This window comes from Melospiza melodia, chromosome 3 (assembly GCF_035770615.1).
Source record: "Melospiza melodia melodia isolate bMelMel2 chromosome 3, bMelMel2.pri, whole genome shotgun sequence".
Taxonomy (NCBI): Eukaryota; Metazoa; Chordata; class Aves; order Passeriformes; family Passerellidae; genus Melospiza; species Melospiza melodia.
The window spans coordinates 137,193,676-137,219,546 of NC_086196.1; the positions used below are offsets into that span (position 1 = coordinate 137,193,676).

General features: G+C 43.3%; 1 protein-coding gene across 2 annotated transcripts in view; it reads right to left on the reverse strand.

Annotated features, from left to right (window-relative positions):
- Positions 1 to 25,871, reverse strand: part of MSRA (methionine sulfoxide reductase A) — a 243,445-nt gene that overhangs the window by 133,569 nt on the left and 84,005 nt on the right. For both annotated transcript variants that reach the window (XM_063153178.1, XM_063153179.1), the window contains exon 2: positions 21,889 to 21,957. In XM_063153178.1, the coding sequence (XP_063009248.1) occupies positions 21,889 to 21,957 (69 nt within the window). The remainder of the gene's footprint in view (positions 1 to 21,888; positions 21,958 to 25,871) is intronic.

Sequence of the window (25,871 nt, forward strand, 5' to 3'; positions counted from 1 at the left end):
AAGAGATTTGCATAATCCCCAGTAGTGGGGAAGTGAGTGCAGCTTTGGAGTTACAGAGGGAGCTTCTGGAGGCATTCCTAAGAGGAAGAAAAAAAAGAAGGAAACAGGGAAACACTCATGCTTCTAGAAAAAATAAAAAGTCTTATTTGAACATAATGGGTATTGCAGAGGAGTGTTTCAGCACTGAAGACATTTGTCACTTTTTAATTGCTAATTTGCAAAACAAAAACAAGAATAGTGATGGGTTTTGACTGACTCTTAATTGAAATTTCAAAAGGTGTTTTAATTTCTTTTTTTTCTGGTTTTGAACTTCAAACCAAACAGATTCAGACAGGAATCTTTAAATTTTCAAGCATCCCTATGAAAAAATATTAATCAAACAATTGGGGATTAAATTATAGAATCTATATTCCATTCCAGCATCCACATCCATTTTCTCCAGCTATTGTCTTTATGGATCCATACTCCTATAGATCCTCTGAACACAGTTTTTTGTCACCAAGGACCCTGTGTTTCCATAGGCAACCCTGTAATTTGCATATTCTTAATAAATAGCATAAGCTGAAATATTCTTCTAAAATAATGAAAGCAAAGTGCTACTCTGATAAGAGAGATAAGCACTCCATTTGTAGAGATAAAAAAAATTTGAAATATTCCAAGACAAACAGAGCAGAATGGAACTTCTGCTAGCAGGTGTTAGCAGGGATTAGCAGCTTTTATGGATTAACCACATTGACCAGGTCTGCACAGAAGCTTCAACATCCAGGGATTCATTTATTTCCCTAAATGGAGACATTTGGGATCATTTGAGATGCCTGAGGATATCCAGGACATCTGTGTGCACAAGGCTGACATAAATGACACAGAATTCGGGAGAGACACGTGAAAGGGCAGGGTAAACACTCCTGGACATGGCAAATGGAAGTCATGGAATCAGGGAATGGTTTGGGTGGGAAGGGACCTTAGGGATCATCCAGTTCCACCCCCTGCCATGGGCAGGGACACCTTCTACTGTCCCAGGGTGCTCCAAGCCTTGTCCAGCCTGGCCTTGGACACTTCCAGGAATCCAGGGGCAGCCACAGCTTCTCTGGGAATTCTATTCCAGGGCCTCACCACCCTCACGGCCAACTATTCCTTCCCAATATCCCATCCATCCCTGCCCTCTGGCAGTGGGAAGCCATTCCCTGTGTCCCGTCCCTCCATCCCTTGTCCCCAGTCCCGCTCCAGCTCTCCTGGAGCCCCTTTAGGCCCTGGAAGGGGCTCTGAGCTCTCCCTGGATCCTTCTCCTCTCCAGGTGAGCACCCCCAGCTCTCCCAGCCTGGCTCCAGAGCAGAGGGGCTCCAGCCCTTGGAACATCTCTGTGGATTCCTCTGGACTCTCTCCAGCAGCTCCACATCCTCCTGATATTGGGGATCCCACAGCTCCAGTTGGGTCACACCAGAGTGTCCCATTTGCCTATCTTAAGACAGGAGAAACCAGTCCCTACCCCAGAGACAGACATTACAAAACCCTGAGAGTCCCTGAATCTGAAGTTGAACCAAATCTCCCTAAATACAGTTATTTGTGTCTGATTTTGTGTCTATTTCTCTTCCACATCCATAAAAAATGACCAGCCCTACAAGCTCAGTAGGACTCTGTGCTGCAGAGATGAGTCCCAGACAAAATTACTAATTCCAAAGTTGTCTATCCTCATAATAATGTTCACAGCTTGTAATATTGTTAATTCCTTTTTTGTGTGTACTGTGTACAGAAGCCATCAAACAGCACCAAAAAATCGACTGGAAAACTTATTTGAAAATTATTCAACATTCCAGACATTTTCTCTCAATCCCACAAGAAGCTCCACAATCTCCAAAGGAAACGTTTCCTCACCTTTGTTCTGATCTCTTCTCCAATACCTGTTCCTGTCATATCTGAATGATCCTTGGTCTCCAAGAAGATTCCCTGATGCAAATTCCTATTTATGATTCCATTATGCAAATGAGCACAGGCAGCAAATTTGCATAAGAAGGGTGCTCCTGACCCAAACTCCAGCCTCACAAACTGCACCCATTCTGTGCTAATTAACACCCATTAACTCCGGAGCTCAATGGAAGCTTCGGGGACCCTCAGCCTCCCATTTATTCCATTTATTTAAAGAAAGTCACAGGGGTACATTGTGTTCTACACTGGCCAATTTTCATTTCTTATCATGTACAGATATAAAATGTTTTCTTTCATTTGTGCAATATTTTTAATGCTTTTTGTCATTTATTTTTGTGGAATATCCTTCTCTGGCAGCATCAGGTGCAGACACCCCTGACTTCCCACCGACCTTTCCCTCCTGCCAGCTTTATTTCCAAGCCTTCCCTCTCTCCCTGTCTTCCCACAGCAGATCCAACAGGACATCTAGAAGACTCTTTTTTTTTTGTCATATTTTGAAGAATGAATGCATTATTTCCTTGGCATGCCAAGCCTCTCCTGGCCCGCCGCCTGCCATCCCTACACCCACACTCCAAGGCACTTTTCCATGCAGCAGATTAAGGAGCTGTTCCCATGCCAGCAATGCCTCGCTGAGGAAGATGAACTGCAAAGGACACGGATCCTGCTCCTCCTTCTGTTAGCGGGATTTTGGGATATGTTCCACCAGCTGGGAGGGGTGTGTGCGGTGGATGGAGGGGGGGAAATGTCAGTTTTAAATATAATAAAACATGCTGGGAGAACAAAGAGCAGAGGAAAACCTCTTTCCAATGCCCAGAGGAGGGGAAGGAGCGGGACAGGATCTTTCCAGACTCTCGTGCCAGGCTCTGCCCGGAGTCCCTGGGAGCAGTGGCTGTGCCAGATGCTCCAGTGCCACAGGATCCAGCCACAGGCTGCTCCCATACACTGAGGAAGCAAAGGACAGCCAAGAGCACATCCCACCGACTACCTCAGAGCTTCCTGCCCGAGCCAGCATCTCCGGGAGCTGCAGGCACAGCTGCCAGCATCCTGCTTCCCTTGGCCAGCACAGGACTTGGCCCAGATTTTGAATACTATTGATTTTGTTCCCTCTAAAAAATCTGGAGAAGGAAATGCTCAGCTGCTTCGACCTGAAATGATTTTTTTTTGTTGTTTTATTTCCCCCCCCTCCCCATCCCTCCCCAGCTGGAATTGAGCCTCGGCAAGTTCCATCCCTATAGAATAATGCTCATTCCATACATTTCAGCCAAATGCCGAGTGTGATTGGCATTTTCCTCCTTAAAAAAACTGTGGAGAGCAGTTGGTACAGCTGATTGATTGAAGACAGTCCAAGTACTGATATTTCTGAGCACGGAGCCAAAGGGATATTGATGCTCTGTGCTCTGAAATCGCGGCAGCCATTAATTCTTAGAGCTCCTCAGGCCGAAGAGGGGACCTTGGCTTCACCAAGGAAGGTCAGGATGAGATCTTGGTGAGCACCATTGTGTTCCCTCCCCAAATAACATGGGCAAGGAAGCTGTGATGGGAACCTGCAGATCTCTGGAGGATCTGCTGGGGAGAGTCCACAGGAATCCACAGAAATCCACAAATGTTCCAAGGGCTGGAGACCCTCCAGGCTGGGAGAGCTGGGGGTGCTCATCTGGAGAAGAGAAGGATTCAGGGAGAGCTCAGAGCCCCTTCCAGGATCTAAAGGGGCTCCAGGAGAGCTGGAGAGGGACTGGGGACAAGGGATGGAGAGACAGGACACAGGGAATGGCTTCTCACTGCCAGAGGGCAGGGATGGATGTGATTTGGGAAGAAATTCTTGGCTGTGGACCTTGAGTAGAATTTCCAGAGAAGTTGTGGCTGCTCCTGCATCCCTGGAAGTGCCCAAGGTTGGACAGGGCTTGGAGCACCCTGGGGCAGAGGAAGGTGTCCCTGTCCATGGGAACTGGATGATCTCTAAGGTCCCTTCCAACCCAAACCATTTGCTCCAAGAGCAAACTGGATCCCAAATCCCTTGGGAAGGGATACGGCTTTGTTGTGCTGTATCCCTCAGATAGAGCTTTGCTGAACACTTTGATACTGTCTGTGCACTTACACAACTCTTATTAAGGCCTTGAAAATCTAAAACGATCAAAGCCATGTCCTTAAGATAAAAATTCAGCATGAAACTACCCCAGAGCCTTTGTTCTGAGTTTCTTCAAGTTCTTGTCGAGGACCTGGAAAGAATTCCAGAGTCAGATTGAAATGCACTCTCATCTTTTGCACAGCACTGAGACACGTAGGGTGCTTTGGAAGCCATCTGGATCCATATAGGATTAATGTTATCAATCAGGATTTAAACAAAATTGTACCACTGATACCCTCAGGGGTTTAACATCCAACAGTCCCCGAATATCTGAGCAATCACAGAATATTTGAGATCACTGGGAAACAATCAGCTAAGAAATGGTTGGGAGGAATAGGGGGAAAAAAACGGTGAAACAGAACAAGTTGAGCTGAAAGAAATGAAACTGCTGATGACAGATGGCATTAAGAGGATGATCTTCCTCGATGAGCGTTGGCTCTAATGCTCCAACAGGGTTGATAAATATGTTGAACAGCTTGCCTGGGGCAAGTCAAACAAAGCCCTGGGCAAGAAATTTAAAATGCAGTTTGCCTAACAGAGCAACTAAAGAGGAATTTCTTGGCTCACCGTTTTGCCAAGATGTGTTCTGTTCACACTGCATGAATTCCCAAGTGAAACTGTTTGGTTTGCTTCTTTTTTTTCTTTCCATAGGAGAAGCAGAAGCCTCATGTTCATTCAAATTAACAAATGCCCAGGAAATTGGTTCCTGCCTGTGGCTGCTGACGTTGGACGCGGGCGTGGGCACGTGTTTGTGTACGGATGGATGTTTGGATAAAAGCTGCACAACAGATTATTGCAAAAGGAAAAGCAGATTATCATCAGAGGGAAGGAATATTTTACTGTCAAGAGAAAAAACTGCCATGTTTTCAGCATGGGAAATGTGTCAGAAGGATGACTTTGGAAAAAAACCCTTGAAGACAACAGCACTCAAACTGGGAAAAGCAATGGGGAGATACAGAAAGCGACTTCAAAATGTGTTTATCAAACCCATTCTAAAGCATGTTACAAGTTATAAATAATACAAACTCAACAGGATTCAAACAAAGCTGAAGCCAATATCCAGAATGTTAATAAGGCACAAAGCACAGTTGCTCTGAACTTCCCAGGCAGAACACAAGAGGTTTCATATATTCCTATTTCAATGCAATTTTGAGCTTAACCAGCAGAGAGCAGGGACAGACCCAAGTCAGTGAATCCCAGCACTTCCCAGGGTGGCCTTAATCGCTGCCTCCATATCCTTCCCACCCAAAAAGCAGGGATATTTAAACCATTTTTCTCCTGAAAATCCAGAGAGCTACTTTCTGGTGACTCCACACAATAAAATTCCATCACCAGAATTCTCTATTGGAAAACTTGCATCTAATTCCCAGAAACTGGAAGATACAGCCCAGCCAAAAAATCATTTCTGGTGACCTGAAAGGTTCTCACCACACACTGGAAGAATATGGAAAAGCAGCAGAAGCCAAACTTTGTGACCTTTGAGAGCTGGCCAAGAATGTCCCTGTGCCTATGACGCTTCCCCAAACCTGGCAGAGCCAGGAGAACAATGGTGCACCTCAAGTTCCACCCATGAGCAGCACCTGGACCCTCCAGAATTTCACTGTGGACCTGAATAACCAGAATCTCAATAATCCACTTTTCAGGAAGAGAACTTGTGAGAGTGAAGAAAACCAAGAGCCTTGTCAGTTCTTCCCTCTCTTTTTCCTTAATCTTGAGATACAGAGTTTGTTTCTAATCACTGCAAATAATCAAGCCAATATAAATTATAATATATTAAATATTATTTAAATACTCCACAACTGAGGTATGAGTGGTACAAAGGCAAAACAAAAGAATCCTCTTTGGAAAAATACCAAAGGATCCCAATTACAGGTTCTTTGTTAAAAATCTCTTTTTCATGCCTTGCCTGTGACTTTCAAAGGTTGGACTCGATGATCTGGGAGGTCTTTTCCAACCTTATTGAATCTCTGATTTTGTGCCTGTTGAGTAAGACAAACACCACTTGAGAAAGTCTGTATTTTCAAACTTTTTCCTTCCCATATTTTGCTTGGTTTGTATTTTTCAGTAAAACTTGGGATGAGTCAAGGGAATTGTCATGGTCCCAAGGTGGCCAGAGCTCCAGGAGGGTTTGGACAATGCTCTCAGGAATGCACAGGGTGGGATTGTTGGGGTGCCCTGTGCCAGGTCATTAATTCAGTCAGTGATCCTGGTGGGCCTCTTCCAACTCAGGATATTTCATGATTCTCTGAAGATCAAGCATGAGAGAATAGGAATCAGAAATGTCAATTCATCCAAAAACCAGTTCAATGTCTTACTCCTGTTTGGTCTTTGATCATGGAAACATCATGGACCCCAGAATGGTTTGGGTTGGAAAGGACCTTAAAGCTGATCTCATTCCAGCCCCCTTCCACTAGACCAGGTCAAGGTCCAGACTAATCCATTGATTAGATCAAGTTTCATTCATGAAAATTCACTAAAATCTGTCTACTTGGCTTTTTATAAATCATCAATCCAATCATATATAGACAGGTGGAGCACTGGGAAAAACGAGATGAGCAGGAGGCTTTGGGAATTCAAGGCTGAGCTCAGACTATAAAAGGTTTTCTCTCTGAAGCTGATTTCCATCATTAGTGGTGTTGCTATTTTCAAACCCACAGCACATAAAGCCTTTGCCACAGATTTGAATTCCACTGTGCTGGGTTTTGGGTACAAACACAGAACAAAAGAGAAACATCCCCAAAAGTTGACTTTTTCTATTTACAGGGTCATTGATATTCCTACGTTCCATAAACATCAAAGAGAACTGTCACAAAAGTGTAAAATTCAGGAAGGGGAAACCAATAAACACCTGTTTCCTTTCATGTTTGGGGATTTGGTAATGCAGCTGATTGAATGTTTGTGGCTGGGATCAACAGGCAGCATTTTCCATGAACAACTGACTGACATCCAAAGCAATATTGCACCACAAATGGATCTGACCTGAAGGAAAGAAAAGTTATCCACAAAGCAGAGACAATCAGCCCTTAAGTGCAAAATGTTGGGATTGAAATTGCTTCTGTTTCATGTCTAATCCATTAAAGAGTCATCCTGAGGAATCCTGTAGACACCTGATATTTCTAGGCCACAAATATGATGCCTGAAGCATCCCAAGGACACAGAAAACAATGTAAAAGTTTATGGTCAAAAATCTGATTCCTTGAACTATTTGTTTACTGCTTCTAACTTCTCTTACCAAATAAATTATTTGAGCACTGGAAATATGATGAATAAAAGCATCAGAAGTTCTTAGCACAGCCCTGAATTGCCCAAAAATGGAATCAAAATTTATAATGGAATGGTTTGGGTTGGAAGGGACTTTAATGATCATCCAGTCCCACTCCCTGCCATGGGCAGGGACACCTCCCATTATCCCAGGCTGCTCCAAGCCCCATCCAGCCTGGCCTTGGACACTTCCAGGGATCCAGGGGCAGCCACAGCTTCTCTGGGCACCCTGTGCCAGGGCCTCCCTTCCTGGACATTGGATAATTGGATATTAGCAAGGAATCCACCCTCACAGGGAAGGATTCCTTGCTAATATACAATTTAAATCTGTTCCCTGTCAGTTTGGAGCCAATCCCTCTTGTCCTGTTATTCTAGGTCTTATTTCAAAGTCCCTCTCCATCTCTCTTTCAGGTTCCCTTCGGGTACTGGAAGGGGCAAGTAGGTCACCCTGAAGTGTCTCTTTTACAGGCTGAACAATCCCAATCCTCTCAGCCTTTCCCACAGCAGAGCTGCTCTATCCCTCTGATCATCCTGGTGTCTCCTCTGGACTTGTTCCAGCATCTCCACACCCCTCTGATGTTGGAGCCCAGGGCTGGGGCAGCTCTGCAGGTGGGGTCTCACCTGAGGGGGGCAGAGGGGCAGAATCTCTGCCTCCCCCGAGGTTTCTGAGCTGGGTCATGTCCAGCTCTCACCCACCAGGACCCTCAAATCCTTCTCCCAGGCCTGTTCCATCCCTTCATCCCCAGCCTGGATTGATCCCAGGGGCTGCCCCAACCCAGGTGCAGCACCTTAATCTGAATGAGCACAGCAGAATGAGCCCACAGATTCTGTCACTAATCATGCCTCAACCTGGCCACCCTCCTCTGTTCTTTCAAGAAGATAGCAGTTTCTCAATATATTATGTTTCCAAAGTCTGTTAGGGATAAAAAGAACCTCTGCTACAATAATGTGGTGAAGAGATTAAGATAGAGCTACACAGTCCTATCATCAAGCTGATTATTTGCTTCATTGCAAAGCATCACATCTTTAGTTCAGCCATTGATTTGAGGCTTTCAAATCATTTTGTGATCTTCCTTCACTCTGGGCATTCCAGCGCTTGGCAGAGATTCATTTTAGATCATCCCCGGTCATTTGCCACACTTTAGTGCTCCACTACTCAAGTAGAACTTGATATACACAGAAAATAAGAGATGTCATCAGGGCTGTGTAATCCATTTCATATAAATCCATCTCTGCAATAACACCGAAGCCTTACCCTTGTCTTGTGAAAATCTCTCTTATCTCCCAAGCCACCTCGGGGAGCTTGAGATAGAGAGAAGCAAAACAAAATATATTCTACTCTTATAAAAGCAAAGAGCCACGTTTTGTTACCAGCAAAATAGGAATCACTTCTAGGGCCTTGCTGCAGAAAACAATAACTTGTTTACAAGGTTTGTTTACTGCAAGGAATAGAAAAATTGACTTTTCTTTCCTTTTTTTTTTATTTTCTGATGACTATTGCTGAGTTAAACGAACTGCCACAGCCACATTCAGCAAAAGCAATCTCATATTCCTTATTATATTCGTAGCCTTAGATTTCAAATAGCAACAGAAAGCTGTAGGCACCCTGACAATTATTTAAACCTACAATCTATAATTGCTCAGGAGCAAAAAAATAATTACGTTCATATAACAAGCAATTCAACAAGCAGCCCTTTCGTCCTCCTTTCCCCTTAACCCTTTTCCAAACCAATAAATGCCTTCCAAGAGCACCTAGATCATTCAAATGGATCTATTTTGAACCATAGCTGTCCTTAATGGAAATATGGAAGTTCCAAGAGTTATTTTCTCATCTGTTGCAAGGCAATGCAATGATGGTGAGTTCTTACTTGTAAAAGAGAATAACTCTTCCTCCCCATCTCCAAAAAAATAAAACCCAAAAGATAATTACTCAAGAAAATACCAGAGTATTGTTAGAGAAAAACTAATTTATATCCAGAGGGGCAGACAGAGGCCAAATATTAATGTGGTCAGTCATTTGCCCATGTGTGCAGCACAATCATTCCCAAGAAACCTGGACTGGCAGCGTTGGAAATAAAGAAACTATAAAAAACTCCGAGGCAGAGTGGCACCAATGGCTCAGCAAAGGAATTGCCATCATTCACAGCAAAGTCCATGACCTGCAGCTCTCCAGATCCATGGTTTCCTTAGACATCCCATAAAAAAACACCCTGTGCCCTCCAGACTGAGCTGAAGGGCTGTGGTAGCACAGTCCTGCTGCAATAAACAGCCTGAGCTGGATTTTGGGGAGCCTCTGGCACAAATCCTTGTGGGAACGTGTTTGGATAACTGCAGCTATCCAACCAGGCTGGGATAACTCGGGATAACTCCACAGTTATGGGGAATGAGCTGTGGTGCTCCAGGATGGAGCTGGATCATTCCATGCTCTGCATCCAGCCCACCTGAGCCCAAGCACATCTCCCATATCCATGTCGGGACTCAGGACATCCCTCTGGCTGTCCTGGAGTGCCAAGACCCCTGCCAGGGAGCTCAGAGACCCTGGCACAGAGCCCAGGATGCTTGAGGTTTTTATTATGACCCATGGAGCAAATTACCAACCTTATATGAAGATCTCCAAGCCATGACATTTAAAGTAGAATGATAGTGAATTTATCACAGGGTGAAAAATAGATTTTTTGGGGTTTTTAGAATGGGGGTTCAGGGGGCAAGATGGAGGAATCTGGGCGTGTCCAGCCTTTCTCCTTCTTTTTCTTCTTGGCCTCCATCTTCTGCTGTGATGTTGGCACTTTTGGATTGGTTTAGAGTAGGAACTCACTGTCTAACATAGGTGATAGGTATTGGGAAGTTATTGTAAATATTGTACACGTGGTTTTTAGTATAAAAAGATAACACCGAGGCAGGCAGTGCCTCTGACTGTCTTGCTGAGCGGATCTTGGCTGGACAGGAGAAAAAAATTTAAAAATAAGAAACAATAAACAACCTTGAGACCAAGAACTGAAGAGTTCTGACTCCTTCTTCAAGTGCCAGGCTGGGAAAAGAGACTTTCTAACGCATCTCGGGTTCACTGTGACCAGCTAGAAATCCCAAAACATGCCAAGCCACAGACACATCCACAATAAATTGTTGTCTCATTTACAGCATCATTGTGCGATCAGCCACTTCATCTCCTTTGGAGTTCTGGGGATTTTTATGGACATGCAGCTTCAAGGCAGGTCAGGGACTGTTATTGGAATGTTTTATCAAGTTTGTAAAATTTGCCCAGCAGAAAAAGATTCACAAAATATCTTTAAATCATTATTTCTTGTGATTAATCATGGAATGAAAGGATGGGTTTGGGTTGGAGGGGACCCTAAAGATCATCCAGTCCCACCCCTTGCCATGGGCAGGGACACCTTCCACTATCTCAGGTTGATCCAAGCCCTGTCCAGCCTGCCCTTGGACACTTCCAGGGATCCAGGGGCAGCCACAGCTTCTCTGGGAAACCTGTGCCAGGGTCTCCCCACCCTTCTAGCCAGGAATTCCTTCCAAAATCCCATCTTAATCTACCCACTAGCAGGGGGAAGCCATTCCCTGTGTCCTGTCCCTCCATCCCTTGTCCCAAGTCCCTCTCCAGCTCTCCAGGAGCCCCTTTAAGCACTACAAGGGGCTCTGAGGTCTCCCTTCTTTTTCCACGATACCCAGGATGAATTACTCCCAGATTCACACAGAGGTGTCCAGCAAATTACACAATGGTGTGAAGAGGGAACCTGTGAGTGACCAAAAATCCTTCTACATCTGAAAAACATGCCCAGATCTTTAATGCAGTAAAATGATCTTGGGTTTGTTGGTCTCCAGAAAGCAAAGCAAATTAAAATCTCTTTATCCACCGCAGGGATAAACCCCGTCCCATTGGGTGAGTCTGAGTGTCACCATTCTAACACTTAAACCCCTGCACTTGTCTTCTCCTGGATTGTCAGGAAAATCCCAGAGAGTCACCTAAATTAATTCCATCCTGCTGTGCAGCTGGATGTTGGAGTCAGGGATTGTCTGGAGCCTTGGGAAGTCCTCACTGGTGCAAATTCAGAGACTGAGGGCGCATGAGGGACGGACACAGTGACAACAACATTCCTCACCACACTCTTCATCCCAGAAGAGTCAAAAAAAGCTGGATAACCAATATACAAACAAGGCTCCATGTCACCCCTTTGGACATGAGGAAGACACCCTGCCCTCTCTCCACGCCTGTCTGTAGATGCCATCCCTAATTCCAAACACATTCCAGCTCCATCCCCTCGACTCGAGCACGTGTCTGCTCCTGCATAATTCATTACATGACTCTCAATAATTTTCAGTCAAGGTTCAAGCAGGAATATGTCACACCAGGATTAGATTATTTATGAGCATAATGTTGGATTTAAGCCAATGACACACCAATAATTTTTATCTCCAAGCCTGACATATCTCATGCTGTTTTCCCTGGCTCACAAACAAATAACGACGCCTGTCTCAGAATTACTCGCGTTCAACTTAAATCAGATTTATTTTTTTTTGGGGGGTTAGCTCTTATCTTGCTTGAAAAACTGATCATGTTGTTTCTTTCTTTCAGAGGCTGAAGTGTGGTTTTGCTTTCATTTCCCAAGTGTGTCCTGCACAGAGAACAAAGTCAGGTGTTCCAGAAGAAAAATCTGGAATAAGGTGCTGTTTGAGCCTCTTAAAAGATGAGGCTTTTACTGTTTTCTAAAGACCAAAGACCTGTGTCACCCAGGAAAAACAGAGCCTGTACCAGCCAGCACTAACTGCCATTGAAAATAATCTAATTTTAGCACTACCCAAAATAAAAGAATAAATAATGTTTAATACATAATACATAAATGCACATTATATATATGCTTAATACATATATATGTTTAATACATAAATACAAATTATATATAAATGTCTATTAATATAAATATTGTTACAAAAATAGGTATTGAGACAGAAAGGATTCTCTGAGCAATTCTAGGAGCAATTCTTCCCATCCAACCTCATGCAAACTTGGAACAACTGCACTGAAACCTCCACTATTTGTGTTCACATGTGGCAAAAGGTGCCCAAGCTCCCATGACACTCACATTCCAGATGCAATGGAATAAAATGACCTTTAAGGTCCCTTCCAACCCAAACTATTCTGGAATTCTGAGATTCTATTCCAATTAAGCCCTCCACATTTCAGGAGTATTTCTGAGCCAGTATTTAAAAAGCTGGTGAAGATTTTTGTATCTTTGATCTGGAGCTAAGTTAACTAATGATACATTTTTTCAATAACTTCATCAGGTGAGAAAAACTCCTGAAAATCAGGAAAATCACTCTAAATTCTCCCAAACTCAGTAACTCAGGAGTAAGCAATCCATATTTTTTTAATATAGAACCCTCTTTGCTCAGTCTCACATGCCCAGATCTAAAATTTCTAGGCTGTGCCAGCAGCCTTGTGAAGATAAATCCATTAGGATCTGCTGACAACACTTTGTGGATGTCACAATATATCTCAAATTATCAAAACAGCACAATTTTCCCCCTCCAAAAACCCTCTTGTATATTTTTTTTCGTGGCTGAACAGAATAAATCATCAGCACTCCACGTGTTTTATTCCATGTCACCACTCTCTTGTGCTTTACTAGCAGAAATCCAAGGATAAATCTGATGGCAAATGTGCCCATCCCAGCACATAAACACATACACAAATATATCTCCTGCAAAGCAGCATCAATCTGATCAGGGCAGCCTCCAGTCATTAACAGGATAATTTACTTCTATTTCCAACTTAAACCAACTCAGAATGATGCCAAGCATATGTTCCTCCTGCTCATTGATATACTCCTATTTATCACAGGCAAGGAATTACTTCTCTGCAAGGCTTTTGCAATTGCTCAAGGTGCTCGCGCTGCCTTTTTAGCATGGGAAATAAAAAAATTAAATAATTTTTTTAAAAAATTAAACCCCCAAATAAATACAGTATTACTACATTTTAAAAATTAATATTTAGATAAATAAGAAAATAATTATCTTCTTCAAGAAAATTCCTGCTGTTGGAGATCACTGAGCCATATCCCAGAAGTCATGGAAATTAACTGTGTCTCTTCTACTCTTTTCTGTGGCAATATCCCAGAATTAAAAGGTTGTTTTAAGGTGAATGATGCTGATTAAAAAAAAGCAGTCTGACTTTTAAAAACCCCCAGATCTTCCCTAATGCGCAACAGCCACTCCAAGCAGCAATCCACACAAAGCTGAATTCTTCATTACCTCAAGAAACCTAAATTAACATAAAAAACTCCCTGATGGAGGAGCACAGAGATTGTGTTTGAAGGCCACATTACTTTAGTTTTCTGAAGGAAAAAGAGATGTGGCTCCTTTGAAAGCAAAGGATGTTTTGAAGGGTTGTGTTCATCAAGGACATCTTTCACTTTGTGTTAGGGATATTTTATTGTCCCTTATTGGTGTTTATAAATGTCAGGAAATGTCTTTGGTGAGGACTAAGCAGAGCTGTAGCATTTTGTTTTTATCAGGGTCTCCTTGCCTGGTGCTTTGGCCATTTACATTCCCACAAAGCTGATGCACAACTCCATCAAATCAGAGCAGCAGCATTTAAAGCACAATCCTCAGGATATTTCACAGGACAAGAGAAACTGAGCATTGAGATTTTTATTTCATAAGGTCCCAGAGTTAAGGTTTTTTCGGTGTTTATTACCTTATCGTACAACAGGTTCAGGGGTAAATTTTCAGTTCAGGGCTTTTCTGCTTAGGTTTTAAAATCTAAACAGAGAACATGCCCTGGCAATGATTTAAAACAAAACCCTAGAGGTTTGACCAGCAAACCAGAGCATCTCACTTCAGGCAAGGTTGTGAGGAAGAAGATGATCTGAGGAGAAGGATTTGGGGATGGTGGTGAAGGAAAAGTTGGACACACCCTGGCTTGGAGCCCAGAGCCCCCCATGCCCTGGGCTGATCCCCCAATGTGGGCAGCAGGTAAGGGGGGGATTCTGCCCCTCTGCCCCTCTCAGCTGAGACCCCACCTGCAGGGCTGCCTCTAGATCTGGGATCCAATATCAGGAGAATGTGGAGCTGCTGGAACAATCCAGAGGAATCCACAGAGATGCTCCAAGGGCTGGAGCCCCTCTGCTCTGGGGCCAGGCTGGGAGAGATGGGGGTGCTCACCCTGGGGAAGAGAAGGATCCAGGGAGTGCTCAGAGCCCCTTCCAGGGCCTAAAGGGGCTCCAGGAGAGCTGGAGAGGGACTGGGGACAAGGGATGGAGGGACAGGACACAGGGAATGGCTGCACACTGCCAGAGGGCAGGGATGGATGGGATATTGGGAAGGAATTGTTCCCTGTGAGGGTGGGGAGGCCCTGGCTGTGGTTTCCCAGAGAAGCTGTGGCTGCCCCTGGATCCCTGGAAGTGTCCAAGGCCAGGCTGGATAAGGCTTGGAGCAGCCTGGGATAGTGGAAGGTGTCCCTGCCCATGGCAGGGGGTAGGACTGGAGGATCTCTAAGGTCCCTTCCCACCCAAACCATTCCATGATTCCATATTTAGGCAGTGGCTGCAATTGTGATGAACCAGGGCCACACAGCAGGGGTTGGGAACTGGGCCGAGTTTCAGACCTCTCAAAGAGGCAGCCAAAAGACAAAATCAGTGTCTGGAAGAGAGGAAAAAGGGAAATGGGAAATAAGGGTAGATTTCTTTAATAAACATCCTGGAAAGGTAAGAATGGCTCCACAGTTTGGTTTAGGGACAGAGCAGCCTCCCTTTAGGCCATTCCCTTTTGTTATGCCATGATTTCCAAAACTTTTTCTCTCATTCCAGAGCTGCAGAAATGCTGTGTCCACTTTCCCATCACTATAAACCAGGCAAAAAACCAGGACAGCATTAATTCCTGAAAACAGGACAGCATTAATGCCCCAGAACTCTGCAAAGCCAGCCAATTAATACACTTCCTTCTCTTTTCCACGTGCTGAAAGAGAATTAACACAAGAGACATGAACCCCTTCTGCAATACATTCCCTCTGGCTCTCAATTTTTCCACAATGTGATCCTTGCACCATGTGATGATATTGCTGTGGATGTTTCTCCTCCATTTGGGTCAGAGCAAACACGCCTGCTTCAACATCATCAGGTCTTACATTTTCTTCAGATAGAGATAAAACATCTCCTGATGTGTTGCATTGTTTTAAGGTTTCTTTTTTTTTTCTTTCAAAAAAAATTGCTTGTTCTATTTTTACTGTCTACAGAAAAAAGTAAGAAAGAAGGAAAGGGAAAATAAAAAGGTGCTTCTCTTGAGGGCCAAACTTTTGATCCCTGTGGTTTTCTTTTTCTGGTGAAAAATAGTCATTGAAAACTCAGCTGGACCAAAAGACTTCCTGACACTGGTCCTCCTCTGACACAGCCACCAGCAGCTGTTCCGGGGGGACAAAAAGAACCCTTGTATGGATTTATCTGTTCTTGAACCCATCACCCCACTTCCAAGGGAAATAATTTTCTTTTAGTTGAGAAGTTGCGCTAATGAGGCCTTTATCCACAGAAATAGAATGGTTTGGGTTGGAGGGGCACTAAAGTTCATCCTGTTCCACTCCTTGTCATGGAAAGGGATAAATTCCACCACCCCAGGTGGCTCCAAGCCCCATCCTGTCATTGTCATATTTTCTGGAAAAATCCCTTTGCCCGGATTTCTTCTCCTGGGAAGTTGAAAAGCCTCAGAGAAAAATGAAAACAATAATTATCTGATTGCTTCTCCTGTGTTTTGCTGCTTTGGAATGTAGTTGGAGATTGTTTATCCAACAGGTGGTTGTTTGATTGGCTTAATGTGAATTGTTTTTATTTAATGACCAATCATGGTCAGGCTGTGTCGGACTCTGAGGAGTCTGCCATGAGTTTTTAGTTGGTATCTTGTTAAGCCTTCTGTAAGTATCCTTTCTCTATTCTTTAGTGTAGTTTTAGTATAGTATTCTTTGAGATAATATAGTATAGTATAGTATAGTATAGTATAGTATAGTATAGTATAGTATAGAATAGTATAATATAATATAGTATAATATAATATAATATAATATAATATAATATAATATAATATAATATAATATAATATAATATAATATAATATAATATAATATAATATAATATAATATAATATAATATAATATAATATAATATAATATAATATAATATAATATAATATAATATAATATAATATAATATAATATAATATAATATAATATAATATAATATAATAATTAGCCTTTTAAGAACATGGAGTCAGATTCTCAATTCCTCCTTCCTCCTGGGGACCCAGCAAATACCACACTGTCCAACCTTTATGGGAAGGAGCTGACACCCCCAAGGGAAGGAGTTGAAGCCCCCAAGAGCAGGCTGTGTTGGAGGAACTCAGTTTTCCAAGAGCCCCAAGGAACAGCTGAGACCTTGCTGGACAATCCTGGGGGACCCTGGTTGATTTTTTAAATAACCTTTGGAAGCAGTGGGAATGCAGTTGTGGCAGGACACAGTAACTCACAATAGCTCAGGCAAAACACAACAATAATCCATAACAATCCCAAAATCCATGGAATACTGGAATGTGCTGCTGTCTAGTAAGTGCAGAGCAGAAGGTGACCAGGCCTGGATCTGTCTGCCAGCTCCAAAATATCCATAATTAGACCTTATCAGTTCCTTAACATCCTATTTCTGCCTGCACTTTGTTTACATCAAGAAACCAATTATCGCATTACAAGCCAGTCTGTGTCAAGCAAATACAGCTCAATGTGCTCCTACATTCTAAAAGTGTTGTAATTACAAATCTGAGCTGTTGCCAGATTTCACTGGAGGTAAATAAGAGCCCTTCTATGCACACACCATATGCACAATGCTTCCTCTTGGAGAAATCAGGTGACATAGAAATCCTAGGGAATACAGAGGTGCTCTGGGATTAACTGGAGTCTTGCAGCAGCAGCTGATAAGGAAAAGGAGTGCTTAAAATTCAACAGAAACCTGATCAGAAACATCTCTGAGCATAATTTACCTGCCTATGGCAGGGGGTTGCAATGAGATCTTTAAGGTCCCTTCCAGCCCAAACCACTCCGTGACGTTATCATAATGCAAAAGTGCATTTAAATGTGTTTAAAATATGCAAGAGTTACAATGGTGCTGAGGAAAAGCCTAATTTCTTGAAGTCGTGAATGTTCTGGAGCTTTCAGGCATTTGGGGTTTTTTTACCCCTGGGAAATAAGTTGAATTTAAACCCTAAACTGCTTCTTTTCAAAATATTATCATCCACCCTTATATATATATTTGGATTTTGAGTTTTGATTAGGTTTGGGGTCAAAATCAGTCTCTTAAGACAAGGAATTTTTAACTGAATATATCCATGGGCACAAAACTTCCAAGAAAACTTTCTGGACAGGCATTTATAAAGGGCTTCTACTTTATCACTCATAACACAAACATGTAACATTGAGTTCCACTTGTTCCATGGAAACACAGAAAGCCAGGATGGTTTGGGTTGGAAGGAGATCACCCAGTTCCAACCCCTGCCACTGTCTCAGGTAGCTCCAAGCCCCATCCAGCCTGGTCTTGAACACCTCCAGGGATGGGGAGTCCACAACTTCTCTGAGCAGCAGTCAAGGAATTTGGGAATAAGGAATTTTTGACACAGCATTCCAGTGTCTCCAGTCAGGCTGTGCATGTGCACATCATGTTCCCTTTGTGCTTTAATCTTAGCTGGGAGCTGGATTACGAGGTCACAGGATGGGGAGCATTAAGAGACTTCCATTAAAGAACCACCCTCACCCTTGAAACGTGGCTTTTTTCCCCCACTGCAGAAACAAGGACACATTTCTTTATCCTGCTGAACAATAGGTGCACCTCCAGCAGCTGGGTGATGCTGAACAGACAACAGGAGAGCCTCGAGATAATTTAAATAATCCTTTGAAACCTGTGAGGTTCTGCTGTAGATGGGAAAGCTGCAGGAACAATGCCCTGAGTACATTCACCCTGTCCCTTGATCCAAACAAGCAGTCACACCATCATGTGAATAATGCACCATTAGGAAAAGCGTCTTGAGGAGGTTTTGCAGGAGAGGGAGCTGTGGAATGAAATCCAGCTGCGTTTTGCAGCAGGTAGAAGGCTCAGTGTTTACAGCCCTGCATTATATTTCATTCTGCTGGTTTATTGGTGCATCTAAAGCTATCCGAGTAAGAGGAAAATTCACTGCAAATTGGCTTCTCTACACAACCAACTTTTGGGTTTTGCAGATCTTTTTAAGCAGTCACAGGATGGGTCAGGTTGGAAGGGAGCACAGTGGGGTCATCTGGTCCAAATCCCTGCTCCAGCAGGGTCATCCCAGAGCACAGGGCACAGGATTGTGTCCAATGGGTCTGGAATAACCCCAGTGAGGGAGACTGGAATAACCCCAGTGAGGGAGACTGGGATAACCCCAGTGAGTGAGACTGGAATAACCCCAGTGAGGGAGACTGGGATAACCCCAGTGAGTGAGACTGGGATAACCCCAGTGAGTGAGACTGGAATAACCCCAGTGAGGGAGACTGGGATAACCCCAGTGAGTGAGACTGGGATAACCCCAGTGAGGGAGACTGGGATAACCCCAGTGAAGGAGACTGGAATGACCCCAGTGAAGGAGACTGGGATAACCCCAGTGAGTGAGACTGGGATAACCCCAGTGAGTGAGACTGGAATAACCCCAGTGAGGGAGACTGGGATAACCCCAGTGAGTGAGACTGGGATAACCCCAGTGAGGGAGACTGGGATAACCCCAGTGAAGGAGACTGGGATAACCCCAGTGAGGGAGACTGGGATAACCCCAGTGAAGGAGACTGGAATGACCCCAGTGAGGGAGACTGGGATAACCCCAGTGAGGGAGACTGGGATAATCCCAGTGAGGGAGACTGGGATAACCCCAGTGAGGGAGACTGGGATAATCCCAGTGAGGGAAACTGCGGTAATCCCAGTGAGGGAGACTGGGATAATCCCAGTGACAGAGACTGGGATAATCCCAGTGAGGGAGACTGGGATAACCCCAGTGAGGGAGACTGGGATAATCCCAGTGAGGGAGACTGGGATAACCCCAGTGAGGGAGACTGGGATAATCCCAGTGAGGGAAACTGGGATAACCCCACCCCAGTGAAGGAGACTGGAATGACCCCAGTGAGGGAGACTGGGGTAATTCCAGTGAGGGAGACTGGGATAACCCCAGTGAGGGAGACTGGGATAATCCCAGTGAGGGACAATCCACGCCCTCTCTGGGCAGGAAGAAGGATCTCTTCTAATCCTGCTCTTCCCTGTGAATCCCAAGGATTAAAGGATCTTTCTGGAAGAGGGGTATGAAAATCCTGTCTTGGTGAGATGTCAGCTGGCTCAGGCTCTCTCCTGAGTTTACAGAGTCCCAAAATACAAAGAACTTGCAGTCAACAGGATCACACATGGATAGGATGAGTAATAATCCCAGGAGAGGAATTCGAATTCCTAACTGATCGTTTTCTTCTTCTAGTGCTTGTTTTAGAATCAGAGAATCCTGGAATGGTTTCATTTGGAAGGGACCTTAAAGCTCATCCAGCTCCATGGGCAGGGACACCTCCCACTACTCCAGGTCGCTCCAAGCCCCATCCAACCTGGCCTTTCATTCCCATTCACATGGACTGGAGGGCGGAAAATGAACTGCAGATCCCTTTTCCCAATCCCATCTCCCCCAGACTGGGATGCCAGCACCAACAAATGCCAGGGATTGTCACCAGAGCTGTGTTTGTGCACTATTCCAGTGCAGGTCTAATAGCAAAAATCAGGATGTGGAAGCTTTCTGTTCCTTCACAGCACAGATGGCACCAGCCTGAGCTTTCACCACTTAAGCTGCAATCACAGCCTAGTGGAAAATCTAGGGCAAGTGAAAAACTATGGAAGTTCCCAGCGTTGATAGGAATGTTACAGAGTTTCTCAGGAATGCTTCAAAGTGTGCTGTTTAATAAGATTTTACATTTTTCCAATGAAATTCTCTTGCTTTCTGATTTTTTGCAAATTGTGAACAACAATAGAACCAACACCCATCACAAACACTGGAAACCTGATCTGATCGTGACACAGAAAATAAAAACAATTTTAAAAAAAAGGAGCTTATTTTTTTAAAGAAAATATCTAAACAGCACAGACTGCATCAATATCAGACTGTACCAGAACCCTCTGACCCTCCCTGCTGTAAGAAATTCAAAAAGAATCTCTAAATCCATCTCAGCCTTGGAGATTAAAAGGTTAAAATCATTTTCTGTTTGCTCCAAAAGAAAATTATGAAACAATCACTCATTCCACCACTCCAATAATTTGTTTATGTTCCCAAAATCCACAGAGAAGGAGACACTGACAGAAAGGATTGGAGGAACTCTGAAGAGAAGTTGAATAAATCATGTTGGAAACTGAAGGGTGACACCCACAAACCATTTCTCCTCTTCATCCATGAAACTACACCAACATTAATTCCACAGGAAAGATGACACTCACCAAGATTTTTTGCTATCATCAATTTAAAAGATCATTTTGGGAGAATTAAATTAATGTATAAAGGAGTGATTTAATATTTACTTCAGCATCACAGACAGAGAAATATTTAATAGAATATAATACATTTCCTAAGGCATTTTGGACCATCTTGCACATGTTAGTAGAGAAATATATCCTTTGTAAACAACGTAGTTGTATCAAAACAGCATTAGGAAATTTTTCATTCTCTGTAGCAATTAATTTTAATAATAACTGCCATAGAAATCCACTTTTTTTCTTCCCAGCAAATCCCAAAGGCTTGCCTTAAGGACAAACATCAGCCCATCCCAAAAAGAGAGCTCTGACATTTCCCAGGTTTGGGTAAAGTCCAGATCCTGGTTGGAAAGGGTGATTTTGATCCATTTTAGGATATTTATTACTTCCAGCAGTAATTAATTTCTCTGGAGAAACACCTTTTCAAGTCTTCAAAACAAGTTCAAAGAATGACATTTTCATAGAAAAGAGACAGATAAAGAGAAACCAAACTTTTTCATTTTTCCAGCTGGCCCCTTCTCCAGCTCTGATGGCTCCTGACAGGAATTCCACACGAATTCACAAGGTCAGGCAGAAACCAGCAGGTTTGGTTTGGGGCATGTAAAAGGTAAAAACCTTCCAAGTCCAGGAGATCCCAAACAGCTGGAGTTCCTTGCATGGCTTAAAGTGGGGAGAATCATAGATCATCTTCAGAATTTTGTTTAAACTAATGAATGAATGATATTAGAGAAATTATCATACATTTAAAAAGGCATTATTTTGGATTTTTAAGGGAACATTTGGATTTTTTAGTATTTACATTTACATTTCCTGTTTGTATAACTAAGAAAAAACATTTTTAGTGTATTTCTTTATATGGAAATGACATAGAAAGAAAGGACATCTCCAAAATGTCAAATGGCTTTAGCTGGTGTCAGTGATTGGAAAATGGCAGGAGCAGCCCAGGTTCTGAAACTCAAAGGAGTCAGGCTGAAATTAAGAAATTCGGAATGCAGCAACACCGCAGAGTTTTGAGCTTTTATTTTCAAACTGATGCCTTACCAAACAGAGCCATCTGTGTTCCCTCTGGGAAAGGTTCAACCATTCTGTTCCCATTGACATGATGTTTATCTAGAAGGGGGGGAAAAAAACCAAGTTAAAATGTGATAGAGTATTTGCTTTGCATAAAAATCAATTGTTTATTTCTCACAGATCCATTGAAACCTGAACAATTCCTATGGGCAGGGACAACTTCCACAACTTCCAACTATCCCAGGTTGATCCAAGCCCATCCAGTCTGGCCTTGGACACTTCCAGGGATGCAGGGGCAGCCACAGCTTCTCTGGAAAGCCTTTTCCAGGGCCTTCCCACCCTCAAAAGGAACAATTCCTTCCCAATATCCCATACAACCCTGCCCTCTTGTAGTTCAAAACCTTTTCACTGCCATCCCCACATTGATTTTTTGCTGCTAAGGCACATTTTAAACAACAGCGGCAAGAAACGCAACTGTCCGAATTCAAAATACAACTTTCTGTTCACAAAACATTTCCCAGGGAGAAAATCAAGATGTTTTCTCAATGCAGGCACTGTTTTAATTCCTTTAGTCCTGTTGCTGGTGAGGAATAAACCAGGTCAGACAAGGAATGTGGGCTCACTTGTGAATTCTCTGGAAACAACATTTCTCATTAGCAGGGAGGCACATTCCTAATCCCAGCTGGCATCCAACATTTACCAACAGTCGGTGAGAAGGGAAAATCAGGGTCATCTGCAAGTGGAGCAAGAGGTGCCACGAGTCAATTGGTGGCATTTAGGAAAATTGATTGTCCTGTGCCACAGGAGAGAAGCTTTGGGAAGAAAATTGTTGGGAAGCTCCAGAGTGGGAGTAACACGACCAAGGTTTCAACCTCGTTAGCTGTAGCTGCTATTCCCAACATGATCTACGGCCACGGGAGAGGAGTGAACAGTCAGAAAAATTACAGAACATCTTGTAAGATCAAATAAACTAACCCTGCCCTCGCCCTGATAGCTGCCTTCATTTACAGAGTGAGTGACATCCATGATGTATGAAGCAGTTATCATTTCAAATGGCCAGGCTTTCAATATATTAAAATTAAAATTAAACTTTCAGAGGTGAGACAGGCTTGAATGAAAGTAATATTTTCAGAGTTCCCAAGTTGTCTCCCAATGTCTTCATACTTTAATTTCTAAGATCTCAGCCAGATAAAATGATTCATTTTCCTGTCATTCATACTTTGGCTCACTATTTTTTCCAGTATTTCCTGAACAGATGCATTAAATAGTAAAAAATAAACCCAAAACCCCCCAAATTTAAACGGGCCTTAACAACATATTCAACCTTAGGCAGAAAGTAACAACACCTAAATAGCAATGTATAAATGACAACAACTCTCCCCAAGGAGAAGTAAAGAATGTCCCAGTTTGGGGCTTTTTACTGAACAGTTGTCCATGTGAAAATATTTTCATTCTCACCTACAAATTGGATTAACTAACTCCAGAAAATCAGGAATAGTTTGGCCCCACAGAATTAGTAAAAAAACAGGACTATCCCCGCAGCTTGCCAACAGAAAGAATAAATTACTTTTCCAAGCTCATTGTCATTCCAGAGACAAGGGATTGCAGTAAGTAGGATAAAACCTGGTGTTACAGAGCCATGGAGAGATTTCCAATGAGCACTGGACTGGCTGTGAGTTCATTTCAGATTTCTGGGGCTGAAAACAGCACATTCCACCCAAATAGTGTCAATTTATGGAGGCAATTCATTAATGGGTGCAGAAAAGCTGAATTAGAAGGACATGGATCATCAAATCCCAGAATGGTTTGGTCGGAAGGGACCTTAAAGTTCACCCAGTCCCATCTCCTGCCATGGGTAGGGGCACCTTCCACTATCCCAGTCTGCTCCAAGCCCTGTCCAAGCTGGCCTGGAACACTTCCAGAGATGTCTCTATATCACTTTTTGTTTAATCTCCTTGATCCTCATGGTTCCCAAGTAAAGTCAAGGAATAGATTCTTACTTTTATTTCATTGATATTCAAGCAGTCCGAATTTTCATAAACATAAATTCATGAATAACAACAACCTCTCAAAACTTCCAAATGCTGCTCCATCATCAACTGCCAAAACTCTAAATTTTCCAAGCTAAGAAAGAGAACTCCTGTGAAACACTGATGAAAAGAACCAGTAGGAGCTGAAAGGAGCACAGATCCTGGAGGACTTGACATTCAGTTTCAGCTTCAGGCAAAGTCTGCTTCAGACAGGTGCAGTGTCTGCCCTGTGCTCCTCAGAATATCTTGATTTTAACAGAAATAATCCTTCACAGATCCAAAATACATGGAAAGATAATCAAAAGTCGCTAAACAGATCCTCAGTATTTCTTAGGCATTGCTCAGTTTTTGTGCCTGTCACTGGATGGTTTCTAACATGGTCCTACAGCAGCCCTTGGCTAAAGAGTCACTGACTGCAGGTGAAGTTCTGTCCACACATGGATTATCACAGAATCATGGAATGGTTTGGGAAGGAACCTCAAAGACCATCTAACCATCTAAAAAATCCAACCCCTGGCATGGGCAGGGACACCTTCCACTGTCCCAGGCTGCTCCAAGCCCCATCCAGCCTGGCCTTGGACACTTCCAGGGATCCAGGGGCAGCCACAGCTGCTCTGGGCACCCTGTGCCAGGGCCTCAGCACCCTCACAGCCAAGAATTCCTTCCCAATATCCCACCTATCCCTGCCCTCTGGCAGTTTAAAGCCATTCCCTGTGTCCTGTCCCTCCATGCCTTGTCCCCAGTCCCTCTCCAGCTCTCCTGGAGCCCCTTTAGGCCCTGGAAGGGGCTCTGAGCTCTCCCTGGGTCCTTCTCCTCTCCAGGTGAGCACCCCCAGCTCTCCCAGCCTGGCTCCAGAGCAGAGGGGCTCCAGCCCTTGGAGCATCTCCATGGATTCCTCTGGACTCTCTCCAGCAGCTCCACATCCTCCTGATATTGGATCCCAGATCTGGAAGCAGCTCGGCAAATGGGGTCTCATGAGGCCGAGCAGAACCATCTCCCTCCCTGCTGCCCTCACCATGAGTCTGTACCACTAAACCACTCAAACAGACAAGTTCTTATCTACAAACTCTCCAAAAGTTAATTAACCTGGCTGAAATCACGTTTGATCCTATCCCAGCAATTTATCAGCGTGGGCAATCGAGTTCCAATGCCCAGACCTGTTTCTCTGGCACATTTTAATTTGTTAGGATGCATTTTATTTATCCTCCCTGTTCCATGGGTTGATGTTATCACACCCATGATAGATAAATTGAACAATGAAATATGTTCAAACACGAAAGTTCTGTAAATAATATTTCCTTTCAAACTAGCCTGACTTAGGTTCCAAACAGACTTACAAGTCCAGGGAAATTTAAAGAACTCAGGGTTAAGATACCCCCAATCATTTAATGAACATCACTTCTCTTTTTGTGGACCCAAATGAAGATGCTTAAAAAAGGTTTGGATTCAGAGAATGCTTATCCAGCAGTGAATGAAAATCAGGAATTTTCTGGTCTCAAAATATTCAATCTCTAGCAATCACAGCAAAGATTTGAGAACATTTAAATTCTATTAACAAGAGATTCATATGTTCTTCATATTTGTCTTTTGATTTTTTTTAAGCCATTAGGGAATATTTAGATTACATATCCAAACTTGTTTCATCAGAGCAGCCGGAAAGTTATTATTTTTAAATGAAAACTGAGATTCTCGCATAATCAAATTAATCCAGGAGTAGGGGTCATATTTATACGCAAGGACTGTTAATTTTCCATGGTAAGTACAGCCAGGAATTGAATTGAAAATAGCTGATTAACCAATTACCAGGAGCCTCCTCCATCTCCTAAAGCACAATCACAATGGGAACAGGGGAGAGGAGGAGGAAAAGGGAAAAGCAGGGATGGGAACATCCCAAAGCAAATCAGCTGTTACTTGAAGGACTCCCTTCCCCTTTCTTTTTTGCCTTTTCTTACATTTTTTCCTACATTTCCCGTCACACCACCA